The 19,428-nt window shown below is 38.7% G+C and overlaps 1 protein-coding gene across 8 annotated transcripts in view; it reads left to right on the forward strand.

The window, feature by feature from the left end:
• The window catches only part of VPS13D (vacuolar protein sorting 13 homolog D), a 97,631-nt gene that overhangs the window by 49,439 nt on the left and 28,764 nt on the right, over positions 1-19,428 (forward strand). For 7 of the 8 annotated variants that reach the window (XM_053962571.1, XM_053962573.1, XM_053962576.1 and 4 more), the window contains 11 exons: positions 522-630; positions 1,257-1,417; positions 1,761-1,869; positions 2,769-2,948; positions 3,211-3,327; positions 3,652-3,801; positions 3,956-4,105; positions 4,918-5,014; positions 6,604-6,752; positions 9,315-9,449; positions 9,795-9,962. In XM_053962571.1, coding sequence (XP_053818546.1) covers positions 522-630; positions 1,257-1,417; positions 1,761-1,869; positions 2,769-2,948; positions 3,211-3,327; positions 3,652-3,801; positions 3,956-4,105; positions 4,918-5,014; positions 6,604-6,752; positions 9,315-9,449; positions 9,795-9,962 — 1,525 coding nt within the window. Of the gene's footprint in view, positions 1-521; positions 631-1,256; positions 1,418-1,760; positions 1,870-2,768; positions 2,949-3,210; positions 3,328-3,651; positions 3,802-3,955; positions 4,106-4,917; positions 5,015-6,603; positions 6,753-9,314; positions 9,450-9,794; positions 9,963-19,428 lie in introns of those variants that run through there. The other variant, XR_008434535.1, reaches the window with a different exon arrangement.

A 19,428-nucleotide genomic window follows, 5' to 3' on the forward strand; every position in this document is an offset into this window, starting at 1 on the left:
TTTAGAGGCAAAGCTTGACAGTTTATTCTGTCACACATTGAGAAGGATTTGGCATCTGCTGTGACCCCACTATGTGGTCTCAGAAGAGTTGGGATGTTTGGGGACTTAATGTCTTTTGGTGTATAAAGGACACTTTACCACAAGTCACACCTATTTACAACATACCTGTGAGGTTTAAGCTTGCACTAGTTTATATGCTGCTGAAAACAGCTCTGGGAGATTGATACAGGGCTTTGTTACTTTCCTCAGAATGAGGTAGGAAACTGTCTTTTAATTCATCTGTTTTGCCTGTGAGGTTCCTAGTTCCCATGAGAAATCAAAGCCCCTTTTATGAATGTACTCAAGTTACCAGCTTGCCCTGGTAATTCCTAACAAGAGGGGAAAAACCCCTAATATAAATCTTAGTCTGATGGGCTGTATTGGGAGTGTAAACTTCCAATTGAATTTTGATGCAGATCGAATTCATGCTACAGAAGAAGCTGCTACTCTGAACAAACATGATGCTGTTTTCTTGGTTCCAGGTTACAGGAGCCAAGTGTAAGACCAGTTACTTCAAATAAGGATGCTGCAAATGCAGAGCTTGTCCTCGATGTTTCTTCAAAGACTCAACGAGTTTTGCTGAAAAAGAAGGTACCAGGACACATTTGACTTTTTTTAAAATAATACTGTTGCTATGTGCTGAAATAAAATCAAATGTTGAGAGTAGGACAACATTAAAAAAAAAAAAGTTCTAACTTTTAAAGGGTAGAGAAAGACTTCAAACTGATAGGTTATTTTGAATTGTGGTGGTGCTTCTGTATAAGACTTTTATAGGGGTAAAGGTAACAGAAAAGAGAACTGGAATAAAGTAGCAAGGAGGGTTGTAAATGCCTCCTAGACAACAGAATATGGTAGTTGTGTGTTGGATAGTCTCATGAAGTTACAAGGTAGGACATGCTTGCTTTTCAGGAGCATTGTAAGCCAAGTCATCTATTTCTGGAGCTCTTAAGAAATAGAAACTGTGTTTAAATATTGCTGAGATTAACAAACAGCTTTTAAATGCAGCTCTTCATCTAGCTGCTGTTGTGTATTCATTGAATATCAGAGTTCAGTCAGAAGCCTTTATCCAATCCAGTTCCTAATTCTAATTCAGGGCTCTGAAGTTAAATATATACAAGTCATTCCAGGAGTTACTCAAATTCAAAGCCTCTGATAGCAAAACAGAACAAAACTGTTTGCTCTGTACTGTATTTAAATGTTGAATTTTTCTGTAACAGGAGCCGGGAAAGCGATCCCAGCTCTGGAGGATGACGGACTCAGGAATGCTTTGCCATGAAGGTTCTTCAGTTCCTCATAACCCCCACAAACCTTCTCCTCGCTCCGAGGACTCCAGTATGATTTTAGATATTGCAGGCCTAGCAGCTGTCACAAATAACAGGTATGGAAACACAGTTCCTCAGGAAACTGATGGGGGTTTGTAACAATGTCTTTGAAAACATACTTAATCTGATATTCTCTGAATATGGAAAGACATTGTTCTGAAGGAATGTGAAAGAGCTGGATTTTGTCTAGTTTTATTAGAAAATCTCACGATCGCCTGTGTGACTTGGAAATACTTGTAAAAGCATGGCTGATGTCTTTTCAGCAGGTGACTGTTGACAGAGTACTTCAGGAGAGAGATTAGGAATATAAGCTGGGGCAAAATAAATGTTCAGCATTAACACAAGTGCAGAGTAAAAGTTCCGAGGAGCATCCTCTGAGCACTGTGGCTTCCCCCGCAGGTACGAGCCCCTGATGCTGAGAAGGCCGGATCGGCGGCGCAGCACGACCCAGACGTGGAGCTTTCAGGATGGGAAGCTGACCTGTGGTATCCATGGGCTTGTTGTCCAAGTCAGTACTGATTATATGTGGAACCTGTTTTGTTTGTTGCTGATGTAGATGACAGAGTCATTTGGGCTTAGTATTGAAGTGAACTAAAAGCTTTGAGACAAGTTCAGAATACGGAGCAGAACAAACTTGTGCAAGCACCTTATGTTTGAAGTTTATATTTGAATGTTCTTAATAATTTCAAATAATTAAAGATCCTGCACTATTAATTAGAAACCAGTAAAGTATTTTAGTTAGTACCATGATACTGCATTGATTGTTTTAGTACAGTGTAGTAAGTTACTATTTGAAGCAACCAAAAAAGCTCTGTATTGCTGTCTTTAGACAGCAATAAGTAAGGATTGACTTAGTAAGGATTTACATTCTCATGTACAGGTCCACATTTCATCTTTTAAAAAGCTTCCTATCATTTTGGAAGACTTTTCAGGAAGGACTTTCCAATGTCCCTTGATGATGTGATAGCTTCAGTTTTAAACATGCAGTGGGAATACTTAATTTCCACTTAATTATCAGTTACCCACCTAATTATCAATTACTTAATTATCGATCTTGGCTGCTCCTTTTATCTGCCAACTAATTAAATATGAGTTAGTAGAAACTTTAGTAACATCAAGTAAAATACTGCTGGACTGCTCTTCTTTTAGTTCTGAAGCATAAGGAGAGGAAAGTAAAATACCGTTTTAAATTAATATATAAAATCAAATGTTGAGAGTAGGACAACATTAAAAAAAAAAAAGTTCTAACTTTTAAAGGGTAGAGAAAGACTTCAAACTGATAGGTTATTTTGAATTGTGGTGGTGCTTCTGTATAAGACTTTTATAGGGGTAAAGGTAAATAGTTATCTGTTTACCTATTGCTTAATTACTTAATTTTCTTTCCTTACTTTTTTTTTCTTTCTCCAGGCAAAGGGAGGAATACAGGGTCTTCATGATGGAGCTGAAGTTGTTCTAGGTCCTGATAACTCACTTGAACTTTTGGGGCCAGTTCCACCTGAACAGCAGTTCACAAACCAAAAGATGAGGCCTGGCTCAGGAGTACTGGCTGTGAGAGTCATGCCAGATGGGCCAACTAGAGTTCTGCAGGTGACAGAATTCATTAACTAGAATCTAGTTAAATTCTTTGCTTATACTGGAAATACTCTTTTTCTGTATTGCATCATTAAATCCTTATGAAAACTGCCTTTACAATGACATGAAGGGGATGGGAATATCATAAACCAGAAGTAGTTAGTACTAAACTTTTCTTGTCCTTCAGTTTTTAAAAAGATAATTTGCTAAGGTAGGACAATGTAGCTGTTATTTATATGTATGAAAGGGATCATTGTAGTAATTTATTTGTTTTCAGATAACTGATTGTAACCAACGTAGAAATGATCGTTCATTCAGTGAAGGAGAACAACTTCCAGTTACGGAACAAGACCTGCGCAAGTTCAAAAATCCAGACACAGAGCAGGAATTAGAAGTAAGATATGACAACTAGTACTTGTCTTTTTTATTTTAATTTTCCTTTCTAGATTTCAGGAGGGGGATGACGGTCAGTAACCTCTCCTAATGATGACCTTGTGTTATGAACTTTAGATTTTCCTGCTGCAGCTTCTTGTTCTTAGAATTTGGGTTAATATGTCTTAACCCTCTTGAGTCTAAAACTAATTGTAAAAGAGCCGCTCTGTCTCTCTGGAGATGAACCTAAAAAAGTAATTTGTTTGCAGAAATGTGTATTTGATATCACAAGTTTTTTCAGTGCTGGTTTGCTACTGGTGTTTTTTTTTCCCCCTTCTTTTCTCAGGTGCTTGTGAAACTGGAAGGTGGAATAGGATTGTCTTTGGTCAACAAAGTCCCTGAAGAGCTTGTTTTTGCAAGCCTCACCAGCATTAATGTCCACTACACTCAGCTCTCGACTGGTCAGGTGCTAGAGCTCAGTGTGCATGATATACAGGTATTTGCTGTTTTGAAAGAAATTCATTTATTCATGGGTCTTCTTCGGTTTTTTTTGAGTCATAATAGGTTTGAAAAATGTTTAGAGCAATGACTGAGATTTTAATTCCTAAATATCACTGGAGTTTCAGTTCCATTTTCTGTCCATTGTGTAGGTGGACAACCAACTTATTGGCACCACACAGCCTTTTATGCTCTTTCTGACACCCAGTATGAGTGAGAATGGGCCCCTGGACCCTGCACCTGCTGTACAAGTCAATGCCATGAAATTTCCCAGCAAAAATGCCCTGACTGATATATACAAGGTAAACCACAGTGTTTTGTTTGTGTAACATAGGTATTACTGTGCTTAAATGACCTTTCCTGTTTACTTGTAATCTGAATTCAGTGGTTGGTGAAATACACTTTGTTGAATCAATTCTGAAGCTTAAAGGACACAATGTCCACCTTCTCATGTTCACAGTGTTTAAAGTACAGTGATGAACAGGGTAATAAGTATGTTTAAAAATGTGACAAATCAGTCCAGACCCCTGTCTGTCCATGTCTGTGACCTTTTTGAGGCAGTTACTCTCTCCTGAGAACTGTAGCACAGTGAACCAGAATATGTATGTTTTGCTCTTCAGGAGTTGAATAGAAGGTTATAAATTCTCTGTGATAAGCTGTTCTCTTGCTTCATAAACTCGATTCTGTGCACTGCAGTCATTTGGGAATGTTGGTTGTAAATTGTTGTAAATTTATGCACCAACTGTGGTATGTACTGTGATGGCAAAACTGAGTTGGTTGTCAAGACTTACTTTCTCACTTGGAATCTTCACGTATGTATTTTGACTCTGTTCTGAAAAGCAGCTGATTTTAGTGTTGGAAATGCAGCTAAGATTTTGAAGTGTTGGGATTAGGTAATTAAGCACAACGCCTTCCAGAAAATTGAAATAATCGTCACTAGCTGTAGATAACTTGAAGAAAGCTACCAAAGACATTTTGATGTTGGGAGTCTTGCTACAAATCCATGAAAGTGAAAATATTCCATTGAAATAGAGCACGTTGTCCTTTTTAATAGCTTACATGGATTATATATCTGGTGTTAATGCTGTAAACTGAGACTTGTTTATCTCTGTAGCATCTGATGATCACTGCCCGAAAGTTCACAGTTCAAATTGAGGAGAAACTACTTCTGAAGCTATTGAGTTTCTTTGGCTACGGCCAGTCGGAATCAGGTGTGGTATAAAATTGCACAGCCCAGTTTCACAATGTACAGAAGTACTATGATCTTTGTGTATGAAGTAAGTAGAAAACACCAGCACACTCTTGGCTGTGTGGAACCTCCCACTCTTGAACAGAGCTGGAAATGCCTCAGTGGCCCCTGTGAAGCTCTTCATGAGTGTTGTGCCTGTTGCAGACCTCAGGTGATGGCCCAAGTACAGCCTGTCTCTGGAAGGAGTTCAGTATTCATTTTCAGTTCCTGTATCTGGATTCATCTGAGCTGGGATAAAAGAAATTGTGTTATTAATTTAGCAAGCCACTTTGTTTAGTGATTTGTTTAGTTTGTTTATTTAACCCAGGGATAGAAGTGGGATCTGTGTTAATTTGTTCCTTGGGCAGTTCCTCTTGCTTCACTGCAAGAAAATTTTGTCTGACCTTTGTTGTGGCATCCATACCTCTGGTTTTAATTGTAATGTAAGTTTTCTTTCATTCACTGAAGCAAGACAGACCTTTTCAATCTTCTGATCTCATAGGTGCTATTCTAATCCTTCTGTTTTAGTGTTTATCTGTGCTTTGGAAACTTTCTGAAATGTTTGTTTTGGAGTGTCAGTTGAAAAAGTCACTTCTATTATGCAGTAGCCTGTGTACTGTTACATAATAACTGTCACAGGAAAAGAACTATGTTTGGCATGATTTCAAATGGGGCCAAGCCTATAAATGATGCTCCAGAGTTCTGTCTTGCTAATCCACAGTATCCTCTGAATTGTCTCTGGAAAAATAACAGTGTTGCATTTCACAGAGGACTTTCAAACTTAAATCTCTAGTGATGAGGAAGAAGTACAAATTTTGAGTTTGCTCTTAGCCTTTTAACTAATCTCCCCTTTGTTCTGGTTTACCCTGTTCCTTTTGTTCCTTTTTTTTTCCTTACTTACTGTACATTATTTGTAGTTTATTTGCTGATGCCGTCCTAGATTCAGACAAAAATAATTTTCTCATTTTTAGTTAGCATGTTTTATTGTTCATAAGTCAGAGTTCATAAGACTTGGTCATCTTTCATCTTTGCCCTGCTTCCTCACACCACCCAGGTGCTCTTACAAATAACATGAGCCTGTTAATGTCAACTGAATTTGAGTCACTCTCCATGTAAATTGATTTATTGGATGTCTTCTGTGTAGGCATGTTGGCCATTGTGTAGTGAATATTTGAAAGCTTGCTTTGTAGATTATATTCCTAGTTAAATGTGTAAGGAATTACAGAGAGTAGAGAGAGGAAAACAGACTGTAAGAGCACGACTGCACAGTAGGAACATTGCATAATCATGCGTTATTTCCTTGTTTCTGTGTGCTGATAAAGAGAAATTAGAAGTGAGATTAAAAGCTCAAATAACAGGTTTTAGAGATACAGAGAGATCTGACAAAAATTCTTGAGCCTCAGAGGTCAACTTCATGTCACAAGGCATGAGTAATTTTGCTGGCTCCACCAGCAGTCACACATACTTTTTATTCGTGCAGAGGATTGTTAACTCTTAACAGAGTGTGCATTCCTAACCCCATATTTATTTATCTTTAATTGGTTCTGATTCCTGTGTTTTGTCTGGATGCAGAGGTTGAAAAGTATGATGAAAACCTCCATGAGAAGGTTGTTGAACAAGGCGGAGCACAAAAACGATACTACTTTGAAAATCTGAAAATCAGTGTGCCTCAAATCAAGTTGAGTGTCTTCACTTCCAACAAGCTCCCTTTGGATCTCAAGGTACACCAATGCATTCCCAGAGTGGGCTTCCAGTAAGGAAGAGGAAAAAGGAACAGATGCTTTAACTTAACACTCTCAGTTTCCATTTTCTCTTGCATTATCCAAGTTAAAAATAATAGAAGTTCCAGCAGCTTCTGACATTTAATTTTCGTAATTTCCAGTCTCTTCTGTAATAGTCCTTCATTTTTGTAATTTCAGTTGAAGCAAAGCCAACTGGACCTAATGACTCACTGCTTTACAAAGGACCTTAGTTACAATAAGGGAAGTGTAAAGAGCTTAAAGGGAATTACTGTCTTAAAATAAGAAGTTATTCAACTTCTTATACAAATACAGGACAACTCTGAGTGTTTTCATCCAAAAAATGTTGTTTCATTGGAATTGAAGAATTTGCATGAGGACTGTGCAATATAGTTGAAAATTAAAGTGAACTGAGATTGAGTATGAACTTAAAATAGGTAGGAAGTCTGGTCTTTTTCATATGGTCATAAATCTGGCACAGTTGGGAAGTGAACCAGAGATTCCAGATTATGGGCAGAACATAATCTCATCCAGTGTTCCCAAATGTGTGTTAGGACCTTCCTGGACACAATCAAGTGGCAGCAGTCAGTTGCCACTTCAAAAATGATTAATTTAACATTTCAGTCCGAAATGCTTCAGTTCTGTCTGAGTTAATACAGCTACTTCCAAGGTGGGAGAGTTGAAACAAAACCAACCAACCAAACCATAAAAAACCCTCCCCACTGTGGAGGAACTGAGCAGCTGCCTTTTCAAAAAACCAAAACGGAGACACCAATTTTGGTGGTGGGCTTTTTTGTCCTTGATGTTAAGGACATCATGATGAACAAGCTTCTAAAGAAGTTCAGTGTTGTGTAATGAATGTCTGTCATGGAGTCTTACCAAGATGATCCAGAAGATCACCAGTCCTAGGTTGTTGTATTCTTTTTACTGAATCCTTGTGCCAAGGACAGTTCAACAGCTAGTTGGGGTATTGGCTGTGATATTCCTAGCTATAATATTCCTTAGCTGTGATATTCCTTACTACTAAATAATAGCAGCTGTGTCCTGAATATGTAGTTGCACTTCAGCTTCAACATGAATACCCTTGTAATTCCATTAGTTGAAATGCAGACTGAGGAAGCAGAACTCGAGGTGAATGCCTTTAAGAACCCTGCACTGTTCTGTTTGGATTTCCTACCACCCTTGGTATAGGATTGCACATAGATCCATCTTGGCAGTGTCCCAAGAGAAAACTTGGCATATAGATTTCCCCCCATAATGTTAACAGTCCCTGCATATTCTGTATATTGACTTTCACAGAAAGAGTTCAATTCAGTTCTGTAGCCCAGGAGAGTTCAGGGTAGGAGGGAGAGAATAATCACAGTAGAGCCTTTGTGGAAGTTTTTCTAACTACCTCTAATGTTTCTGGCTTGGACATGGCTGTCTGGTAATTTGGTGTAGACAGATTATTTTTATTAGATACCAGTATTAACAAAGTTGTCTTATATAATATCTGATAGTTAAACAGGAAATTACTTCCTACCCAAGTGAATAATGAGGACTACTCTGGTTGGTCATCCATTTACTGAAAAAATAAATAGCTCTTTTCTTACTCCCAAACTTAACTCAGACCTGTAACTTGCCTTAATTGCCTGCAGATGGCACAAAAACTCGTGTTCTTTATGCCAGGCAGCTTTGGTGATTAATGTGTAAAGATAAAATATCAGCTTGAACATCTTGACTTCTTCAGAGTGTCTGATGTTGGTGAGTGTGCAGATGCCATTATCAAGACCTGAAGAAGAAGGGTCCTCTTTCTGTCTTAAAAAATTAGTTTTCTTATATTTTTTTCCAATTTATTTTATTTACGTGTGTCTCAATTTAGATGTATAGCTTGTCCACCTTAACTGTGGATTTTTATCTATAAATTGTACAAAGTACATATAGCCTATGAGCTAATTACAATCTTAATTTTCTTCCTTGAAAAATAATGGGATATGCTAGTTTAAAGAATTTCTTTAGACCACATAATGTTAAGAAATGAGCCTGAGGCTTACAGGAAATTATGTATGTTATTCCAGCTCATCCTGACACTTAATCCCTTCACAGAAGGTCAGCAGGGTGGAAAATAGCCAGTTTTGTCAAGGAAATTCATTTAGGATTGGAGTTTAATTGAACATTAGAACAATATAGCTTAAAGAGACTGTATATAGAAATCATATATAGAAAAATTAGAAAAAAGAAATATTGTATGTAGAAATCGTGTATAGAAAATTGTACATAGAATCTTAGACACATTTTGGTTTGAAGTATTCCTATCAAGTGTGGGAAACATTGCATTGGGGACTTAGTGACTCTTGAGTTACTGAAGAAATGCAGTGCTAAGAAGCTATCAATGCTTAGAATTAAAAGGTTTGTGGGGTGACTGCTCTCTATATCAGTGTCCACACTGCAGTGGTAGAGAACTCCAGCAGCTTCAGAGAATTTTGGTTTGTTACCCATTTAAAGGATACTGTGAATGAGAAGCAGAGAGAAGAATTACAATGGCAATATCTTTTATTTACTCAGGCATTGAAAAGCACACTGGGGTTCCCTCTGATCCGATTTGAAGATGCTGTGATTAATCTGGATCCTTTCACTCGGGTCCATCCATATGAAACTCAGGAGTTCATCATTAATGACATTCTGAAACACTTCCAGGAGGTCAGTGTAATTGAGATGATGTTGTGGCAAAGGTTGAACTTCTCTTGGTTGAGGAGTTCTCCACTGAGGAATGTGGGAACTCTTTCCTGGCTATTATGTGTTAATGCTGTGTTTCTTCTTTGGTATATGGAGAAGTAGTATCCCAGAAGAAATCTAAGAATACACTGCATTTTAAGATGAAATTGTTGTTAATTTTACTGATATTTGGGTGTTGATTTCTCTTGTAAAACTACCTGGGTTGGCATAAGCTTCTGTTGTGGGTGGGACGGGTTTTTTTTCCCCTCAACCTTGCTGGTGTAAATGTGATCCATAAGAAATACTTCATTCTTCCTCTTGATTTTACAGGAGCTGCTGAGTCAGGCAGCCAGTATTCTAGGTTCTGTGGATTTCCTTGGCAACCCTATGGGTCTACTGAATGATGTTTCAGAAGGCTTTACTGGACTTATAAAGTACGGCAATGTGGGTGGTCTCATCAGAAATGTCACTCATGGAGTATCAAACTCTGCTGCAAAGGTAAAAATTGTGATAGTAAAATCTGTATAACAATAAGCAAAAAATAAGCAAGAAGTCAAATAGAACTATTGACCGTGCTTAAATTGCTTTATCTTTGTTTTGTAAAAATGGCATTTGAAGTGTAGATATTATTTTTCTTAAATGCTTTCTATACATCCAAAGATGCCAGAAACAGGAGTCAGTGAACCACTCAAAGCCCTATTATTGCTGTACAGATACTTGCAGGTTAAATCAACAGCTAAGCAAAGTGAGAAATAATTTGCTCCTACGTGCAAATTAACAAAGCTGTGTTAAATTATATATAATCTAGATAGAGAGGGAGAGAGACCACTAGAGAAAGGTGGAGTATTTAAGGGATTATTTAGTATAACAGGAGTTGTTAGCTGTTATTTTTGAGAAGTGATTAAACTGATGTGAATAGCAATTATTATGCTGACAGCTGAGGTTTGGGGGGTTTTGTGCCACATACCAACAAACTAAAGAATTTCCAGATTGCTTTGTATTTATCTGTAGTTTAATTCCAAAGTCTCTGCATGGTGAATATTCTTTTGTCCTTCCTGATAACAGCTGAGAGAATTCAATTATACCAGTGAAAATGACTGTATTTAGTGCCTAAGAGAGGGATGATCTGAGGCAGGAGTCAGAAATAGGAAGTAGTTTGGATCATGGTTGATGCTATACTTAATACTTAGCAATCACATGTTCTTGAAATGTTTTGTTAAATACATGGTGTGTCTGCATGAGTCCCTTCATGGGTACAACTGCAGTAATGCTTTTTTGACACAAGGACGTGTTGGGAAGTTTGGTTTTGTGAAAATTCTTTACTTTCTATTTTTATCATTTTCCTAACAGGTAACTTTGTGTGTTTTGTCATACTTCACCTTTTAACAACCTTTCCTATTTTTCTGTGTACAAGGAAATCTGCTTTTTCCCTTCCTTAGTGAAAAAAAGGTAATTCAGAAGATGTGAAATGCAGAGTCTGTATAATTACAGAGAGGTCAAGACTAGCATTATCAAACCTAGTCCATCACCAAGTGCAGAGCTGGATCTGACTCAGAGAGCTGAGCCATGAGGAAAGATGACATGCACATTCTCTGTCATAATTATCTTGTTTGCAGCATTAGCCTATTTTGCACAATTTCAAGAAACTCAAACAAAATACTACGTTGATATTCCTGCCTTAATCTCCTAGTAGGTGGTGCTGTAATTCTCAGCACTGCAAATACAAGCAGTCTGGTAGAAGACTTGCTGAGCTTCTGGAAGGCAGCTGTATCTGTCTGCAAATGAGTACTTCTGTCCATGCTTTGTCCTCATGGCTGCAGTCTCTGGTGACCCATCCACTCCACCCAATAGAGTATGTTTCTTTAGAGTTTCCTTTCTATAAAGTGGTGTTTCCTCATTGCAGTCACATCTGCAGCAACAGTCTCATAAATCTTCCTTTAAAAGGCACGAGCCTTCCTCTGTTTCCCACAAGGGCAAGGTCATTCTTTGAACTTTGGAGTCATTTGTAACCAAGGGGTTTGTGAAGGAAGATTTTCAAAGGCAGAAGGGCAGTTGGATGCTGAACTCCTTTCAGAATTTAACAGGAGCTGAGTGCCTGCTTCCCATTTATACCTTTGAAAATCACCCCATGTACTATTTATTTGTCTTCCCAGGTATTTTTTCTTTCTCCTTGATATATCAGAAATGTCTCTGTAATGCAAGTCTCACACAGTTCCCTTTTCAAAGCTTTTTATATGGTTTATGTATTTGTCCTTTTGGAACAAAGAGAGAAATCCATAATTTAAGAATGCTTAGTAGTACCTTGTGGAGCTCCTTGATGAATCCTCTTTCCAAAGGTTGAATCTTAATTCTGCTGCACAGAAGACAATGGTAAAAAAGGCTCAAATAGTTACATTGAATTCTTGTTGCACTGTTTCAGGCATTTAAATCTGCTTGAAAACGAAGCCAGGAATGTCCATAAGATAAAAACACTGGCATTTGAAGTTCAGTTTGGGATATGTTGTGTTCACGGTATAACACAGAAACGTGCCTTTTACTTTCTGTTCTACCTTCCTTGTGCCTTATGAGTGTGTCTAGGATATGTGAAGTATTGGTAAAGAAAATTATGTGGAGACAAAAACCAATTTGAGTTAGTCAAGAGAAAAAAAACCTGAAACAACAGGTCATTTTCATCTTGCTGTTGGTGCTCCAGAAAGGTATTTTTAAGTATATTTTCACTGCATAAATTTTCACTTGATTCAGCTGTGCCACAGAGGGCTCCTGTCTTTGCAGCTAATTCTGTGGATCTGGTAACTAAAGCAGCCAAAACTAGAGGAGCCTGTGTCCTGCACAGGCACTGAGGGCTGGGAAAAATCTCCATTTTGGTTGTTTGACTACCTGACTTATGAAGTGTCTAAAATAAAAATCTATCCTAGATTTTAAGATGAGTTAGCTATTAAGGTGTAAGTAGATAGTTAAACAAAGAATAATACTATAATCATGGATTTTAAAGTAACACTGCTCAACTGAATCGAGAAGTAAGCTATTGGAGTTGTATCTGGTTTTGTCATTTTATTGCTTTTCTATTTTATAGTTGTGCTGATTATCCCTGTAATGGCTTTTCCATGCATTTCAGAGCATGCAGTGGGTAATGCCTTCTTTCAAGTGGAGAGCTGCAGTGTATTTAAATTGGCACAAAACCTTAGGTTAAATAAAGTTCACTACAGACAGTTTTGTAGTTTTTATCCCTTGGAGATTCCAAGTTCTGTATTTTAAAAAGTTCTTTGATCCTAAATATAGACACCAGAGGGAATTACATTCCCTCTGAATGGAGCCTTCTATAGTTGCCATATGCGTAGAAATGTCTCACATTCTTGGCATCCACACTTTTTTTATTTCCCCCGTCAGGCATGATAGAACTAAATCCTAAATTTCCCCTGTTTCAGCTGTGTTTCAATTAGAAATGAATATTGAACACTGAATTAGCAGCTGAACTGAACTGTTCTGTAGCTTGTGTTCCCCAAATGGAAAAGTAAGTGTGGTTGTATCTATTACTGGAAAATAGGTGTTATGCTGACATGGTGGTAAAGGATTGAAAAGATTCACAACTTGTCAATACTGTATTTAATGTGTCTGATTTCTTTCTACCTCTACCATAAATTCTCTTTTCTTTTAGGAATTATGAGCACATAGTAGTGTAGCTGTTCTGACTCTGTTAGGTCGTAGGATATAGGATGGAAATAATTGGTGTGTACCTCCCTTCCTCTTGAGAAAAAGAATTTAATGAACTTCATGAAAGAGCTTAATTTTCATGTTGAACTTTGAAGTTTCCATTTTAATTGGGCTTCTTAAGGAGAGGTAAGCCATCAGTCACGGCTTCATTTCCCCGTTAGGTTTTTGCAAAGCACACAGGGTTCTGGGAGACAGGCTTCCTTCCAGAAGCAGCCACCTGAGATGCCAAAACTTCCCCAGATTGGAGTTGCAGCAAATTGCATTTGAGTGTCTGTTTTCTTTTATGGCTGATGAACCTTTCTGCCCTGGATTTTCATTACATCTATTTATTTTATTTTGACTAAGTTCAGACTGATGGCAGAGGTGCTTAGGTGCTTAACAGAGATAGGAAAAGAGGTGAAGTGTTAGAACCAGATAAGAAAACTTTAGGACTAGTAAGGATGCTCCAGGTGAGTGTTTGGCCTGGAGGCATTTGTGGAACAGGAGCGTGAAAGCAGCACAAAGGGAAATGAAAGTTTTAACCCTCTTTGTAAGATAAATCAAAGCAGAATCTCCAGTAGTTGGCAGTGACAGGAAGATAAAGATAACTGAATGGAAAATGAAGAGGAAGTAATAAAGGGATTATTTAAAAACAAATCTTGAACAAGTGTTTGACTTGCATGAATGTTAACTTTAACAAAGTTGGCAATAAATACAATGAGAAGTGGCTGTAGCAGAGCACAGAAGGAAGGTACAATTTGAGCAGGCTCTACCCAGAACCAGAAAGGTTTCTAAAACAATCAAAGCTGATGATTCCCTTTTGTTTAAAGTTTCTTAGTTCACTTAACCAGTCACTCCTCTTTGATACCGTTCAGAAGCAAGAACAACTACCATTCTCCCATCTTGGGACTAACTGCAGTTAAGCTCTAGCAACATCAAATTGCCAAGGAAGTAGCTGAAAATAAAATCATACCTTGGTGTCAGGGAACTTCTAACCAAAGCCTTTGTATATGAAACCTGAGAAAGAAATACATGCTGGTGATTTCCTCAGAAGAGTCTTAAACAGAATCATCAAGTGATGCTGTGGAAAGGTCATGGTGGTGTTTGGGTTCTCAGTTTGCTGAGTGTCCTACCACTCTGTATTTTCATGGTGTTTGTTTGACTCCTCGCTCTTTTCCTTAACTCCAAGAGCAGAATGTGTGTGGTTAGTGTCAGTCTCCCTGGATAAAGGTGAGGAAGGCCAGAATACATGTCATCTTCATGGGCAACCTTATAGATTAGAATTGGTGTTTTCCTTCAGGAGAGCTGGCAGTCATCCCTTACAAAGGGTAGTTGAGGTATTGAAATAGTGGGATTTAGCAGCATTTACTGTAATTTTTTCTATTCCAGCTGTGATTTATACAGTTTGGGTCAAATGTAGGGGGTTTTTTTTTGCATTTTGTTCAGTGTAATCTTTATCTTTCCCAGTGTAGCATAGAGGCTCCTGCAGCCTGTCCAGGTGGCACTGCAGATCATCTTCAGTTTAACTTGCATTTCATCCACAGATTAGCAGCTCATGCAGGTTCACATGAGCAGTGAGAATCTGTATCAAAATGTGTAGATTATGAGGTGGAAAGCAATTGAAATTCCCAGGCAGAACTGCTGAGTACATGAGGGATATTACAGATGAGGCCATTTCCCCATTTCCTGCCAGTTTGAAAAGACAGCAAGTTTTATGACCAATTAGTGGCAATCAAAAGCCATGGAAAGTGTCAGTTTTAATGTGCAGAACATCTGGTATCTGTAACTAGTATCTTTGAAAGAGGTTTTGGGATAAAGGATGATCTTTGAGAAGTTTGAAGTATTTCTTCCTGGTTTTCATTTGTACCATGGGATAAAATGTGTGTGGCCAGTATCTAGGTTAAAAGTTTTCTCAATTTGGTTTAAATTCAGCCTTTCTTTTACAAAGCTTCTTGCACAAAGTGAACACACTTTACTCTGTGTATTTTTATGTGGAGAAGTGGGTATGGGTAAATTCAACAGAAATGGTGATTTATTCTGTGGGAAGAACTGGTTTAATGTGGACTTAATGTCCTAAATGTACCCCATTCAAAAGCAAACTGCACACTGGTGGCAGCTTTGGATGAGCCCTACCCAGGAGAGATTGCTCAGTTGATAATGAAAGTCCTGTAACAATGCAACTGCATACATGGAGATGCACAGCTGGATAGAGGAATCTACAGGTGACCATTTGACAATTGAAAAAAAGAGAGATTAGAGAGCTTTAGGTTTTACACCAGCACTAGAGTTTCATTTCAAAGGGGTTTACCAGCTGATTTTCCTGTAAAATAAAATGTACTGTTCCTGTTTTGCTGACTCATTGGAGAATTCAGTGAGCAAAGGAGAATTTAAAATGAGTTGCCAAGTCATAAACTGTGACACTGAAAATAAGCATTTATCATAGATGAAATGAAATTTAGTTTTAACCTCCAGTTTTTGAGTGGTTACATGTCAGGCAGACAGGCACATCTATCCCATATATCACTATTAGCATCTGAAGGAGAAAAAATTTGGTGTGGGTTTGAAATTCAACATTTCAGTCTTGATAAACGGCTGACTGCACCTCCCTACTGTTTATTTAAAGTTATAGAGTTGAGTAGAATATTAAAAATTACAGACTTAAACTTGAAGTTCCTTAGCTGTGTATCTGTAAGGAGTGAAAATAGTATTTCTATGTCCAGGGGAGAAGGCCAAGCTATACCAGGAGATCCAAACAGCTCAGAGTTGTTCACTATTAACACACACACACGATGGCAGGTCCAATTTATGTGCTTGCAGGAGCTTTCCTTCAAAATACCTAGTAGAACATGGAAAGCATGTTAGATTTAAAGAGGAGGTTCTTTCAGATCCCAGGTGTGGTCACAGGTGGTCATGGCAGAAAAAGAAGTTGTCTGGAAAGAGCCTAAGTGCTGCAGTTAGTGCAGATGGAAATGCTTTTGGAAATGAAAATCAAGAGAGCTGGTAAAAGATGATGTTAAAACTAAGCCTAATGTGGTCTCTCTTAGTTGTTACCTGTTAACTCAAGGTACTGGATCTCTTGAGGCTTTTTCTCTGTTTTTCAGTATATTGAGGGGTTTAAGGAAGGGGGGTGAAGGAGGGCAAATAATTCCATTCCCAAAAAATAAACAAACATGAAGACCTTCAGGTTTGGTAAGAGTTAAGGCCGGGGGGAGCGGAATTATCTGTTAAGAGTATTAGTTGTTTAATAAAGCACAGTTGTCCTCCAGATGAACCCGCCAGTGACTCCGCAATTGGGGTCATTCCAAGTTCATGCTGTGGACTTTTGACTGCCTTCTGTGTCTGTGAAAACAGCCGGCGGTTCCTGCAGGGATCACTCATTCAGCCCTGTAACACAAAACTATTGCCAGCGGGCACCTGCTGGTGCGGCTTCCCAGGAGGTCCCGCAGGGAAGCGACCCAGCTCCCGGGGCACGGCGGGCTGGGAGCAGCGGGCTCCCCTGGGATACCCGGCTAATCAGGCTCCTCACAGCCGGCCCATCAGGGGTCCCCGCGGCCGCCAACAGCCCTTGTCAGGATGCATTAGGAAGCTCAGTTAACGATGGGATGTGAGCTAATTAAAGCTCCTTCACTTTGGGCATATGACATAAATAGGGGTGGGGAATGCTGCAGGGAATCTCAAGGAACATGTTTGTTCAGTAGGAAAAGCCGTCAGCTCCTCATGGTTGTCAGTAATTTGGAGGGGGTCAAAGTTTATGTTGCTCTGAAAATGAGAAGCTGATTATCGCTTTTTGCTGATTTAGTGTTTTCTAAATTAAGAGTGTGTTGGTGCTGTTCAGAGTGCCAGGGCTCGTTTCTCTGTGCACAGCTTGGCTGGGTTATAAATGCCTTGGAGGCTCAGCCTGAACTGTCCTTTCTGGTTAGGACTGGATCAAAGAGTTGACTTTGTTTGTTGTGATGTGTAAAGGAAAGTGTAAAAGTCTAGAGCATATAAATTTAACTGAATTCACAATCTTGTTTGCTAAAATGCCCCAAGTAATTCTTAAGAGACTGACTAAAGACATGGCAAAAGTACTTTGGGGAACAGCTTCAGACCAGTAGGCCTTTGAAACCTGCCAAACACCTGTTATGTTTTCAAATAAAGGCATTTAACTTTTTAATCCCAGTATAACACACTATTGACCACAGTGAGAGGAAGGGAAGAAGCTGTTTGTTGTCTGTGCCATCAGTAGGATGGCCAGCTTGTAAAATTAAATATATACTGCTTCCACTCTATAACAATGTGTGCACGGATGAGCAAAGAAGCTGCTCTAAAAGTTATTTTTATGGTAAGTCACAGAAATATATTACATATCAATCCTGAGACATTGCAGTAAAAGCAGGGAAACTTAGGCTGCAGAATTTACTGGACAACTTTATCTCTCCCGCTGCACCCAGTCCTTGTGTATATCCAAGAATCTGGCAGGGCTTTTTGATTTTTGCGCTTTCCAAAGAATAGCAGCAAGATTTGAGGATGACCTTTTTTAACCACAAATCCTAACAGCATATATATATATGTGTGTGTCTCCTTAGCCCAGAACATGTACATTGTGAGGATTTTTTTGCCTCCATAGGCAAATGCTTGATTTGTAACTGTTGTAATATATCAGATATCAGCATAAAAACAGACATCTGCATAAAAATTGGTTTCCTCTAAAATACCTTTAACAGGTTGTAGAGTTGTAGGAATAAAGGTGATCTTTAATGATGTTGCTACAATGCAAGTGACTGCGAAGGATTGAACTCCTTTCTAAATGAGTTCTGCAAAGCAAAGATGAGAACCAAATAAACCCTTTGATTTCTGATTTAAACACAGTTCATTGTGAGGTTTGCACAGAAACTTTAAGTGATATGTATTTAATTTCATCACTTTCTCCCTTAGCATTCTGTCTTGGAATGTTCTGCTTTGCTCAGTCAATAATATTTGTAAATGTACCATTCTCTGATGCTAGAATTACAATGGAATGTTTGGACTCAGGTCATAATTGTGTATTTATCCTTCTGGGATGTCCTTAGAGAACCAGGCAGTGCCAAGAGCTTAAAAAGACTTTAAAAGATTACTTAAAACTTATTTCCATGCTGTGTGCTTCATGCATCTGGCTTAGAGGGAACAAGCAGTCCAAAGTCGAGTTTTCATTTGCTTTGAATTTTTTTTGTGCCCCATAAGCCTTAATTGTTTGGCACCAGCTTTGGTTCACAAACACTGTATATGGGTGGTTTGTTTTTCTTCTATTGCTTGAAACAGCAAGGGATATGTAGTCAGTGGTAAAAGGTTTTTGTGGTAAAACTTCCTTAATTATTGTGCATTTAAAAAGAAAAACAAAAGACCAAGTAACCCCAAACATGAATAAAACAGTTTCTTGTACAGATGGTATTTCATCTGCTTTTGCAGATCTTGGTGAATAGTTAGTATTGATTGTTGACACTGTGTAAATGTAAAACAAGAAATTATGAATCACTGCTTTACTTGAGTCTGCAGAGGATGAGGCTGAGCCCAGCATGCCCCAGGCTTGCAGAAGTGCAATAACATCTTCAATGATTGTGAAGGGCTGAGAGTGAGGCATGAGGCATGCTCATCCAAAGATAAGTGTGAACAGTAGCATAATGTCCTGGGATTTGGAGGAAAATGTCATATTTCACCCTCCTCGGGAGGATGAGTTTATGTTACAGCAGGTAGGCTGAAGTGCAGTGGGGGTTGTTTTCTGCTTGCTGTACATTACCAGTCAATAGCTTCATATCATACCTGAACTGGTGTGGGATGAAAACCAGGGATCCAAGTGTCATTAGACTGTAGATCTGGAAGAAAAGATCAGTGTCTCTCTGTAGAAGGAAAGTGCAGGAAGAACCATCTGCTCTGGGGACAAAAAGGGTGAGAGGAGGCAGAGGGTATCTTGTGAATGAAGGTGGACAAATGCTCAGCTGCCTGGGGCTTTTAGGAGGGGTTCTCCTTCTGTCCAGGCAAAGTGGATAAGGCAAAGCATTAAACAATACCTACTGATGATAAGTTAAAATATTTTAAGTACATGAAATGACAGAGCTTTTAAGCAGTAGTCTGGAAGGCTCCTATTCTCCTCTGTTTGGAGAGGCCAAGTTGACAAGTAAAATACCCACTTCTACATGTGCCTTGTGCAGACTGGCTTCATCCAGGAACATCAGGAGCCGTTTGGTCTGGAAACAGGTAACTTCCCATAGCTGAAACTAATGTATTGTGTGGCAGTTCTGTTTCAAGGCAAAGGATG

The sequence above is a fragment of the Vidua chalybeata genome, chromosome 22 (genome assembly GCF_026979565.1).
Source record: "Vidua chalybeata isolate OUT-0048 chromosome 22, bVidCha1 merged haplotype, whole genome shotgun sequence".
NCBI lineage: Eukaryota > Metazoa > Chordata > Aves > Passeriformes > Viduidae > Vidua > Vidua chalybeata.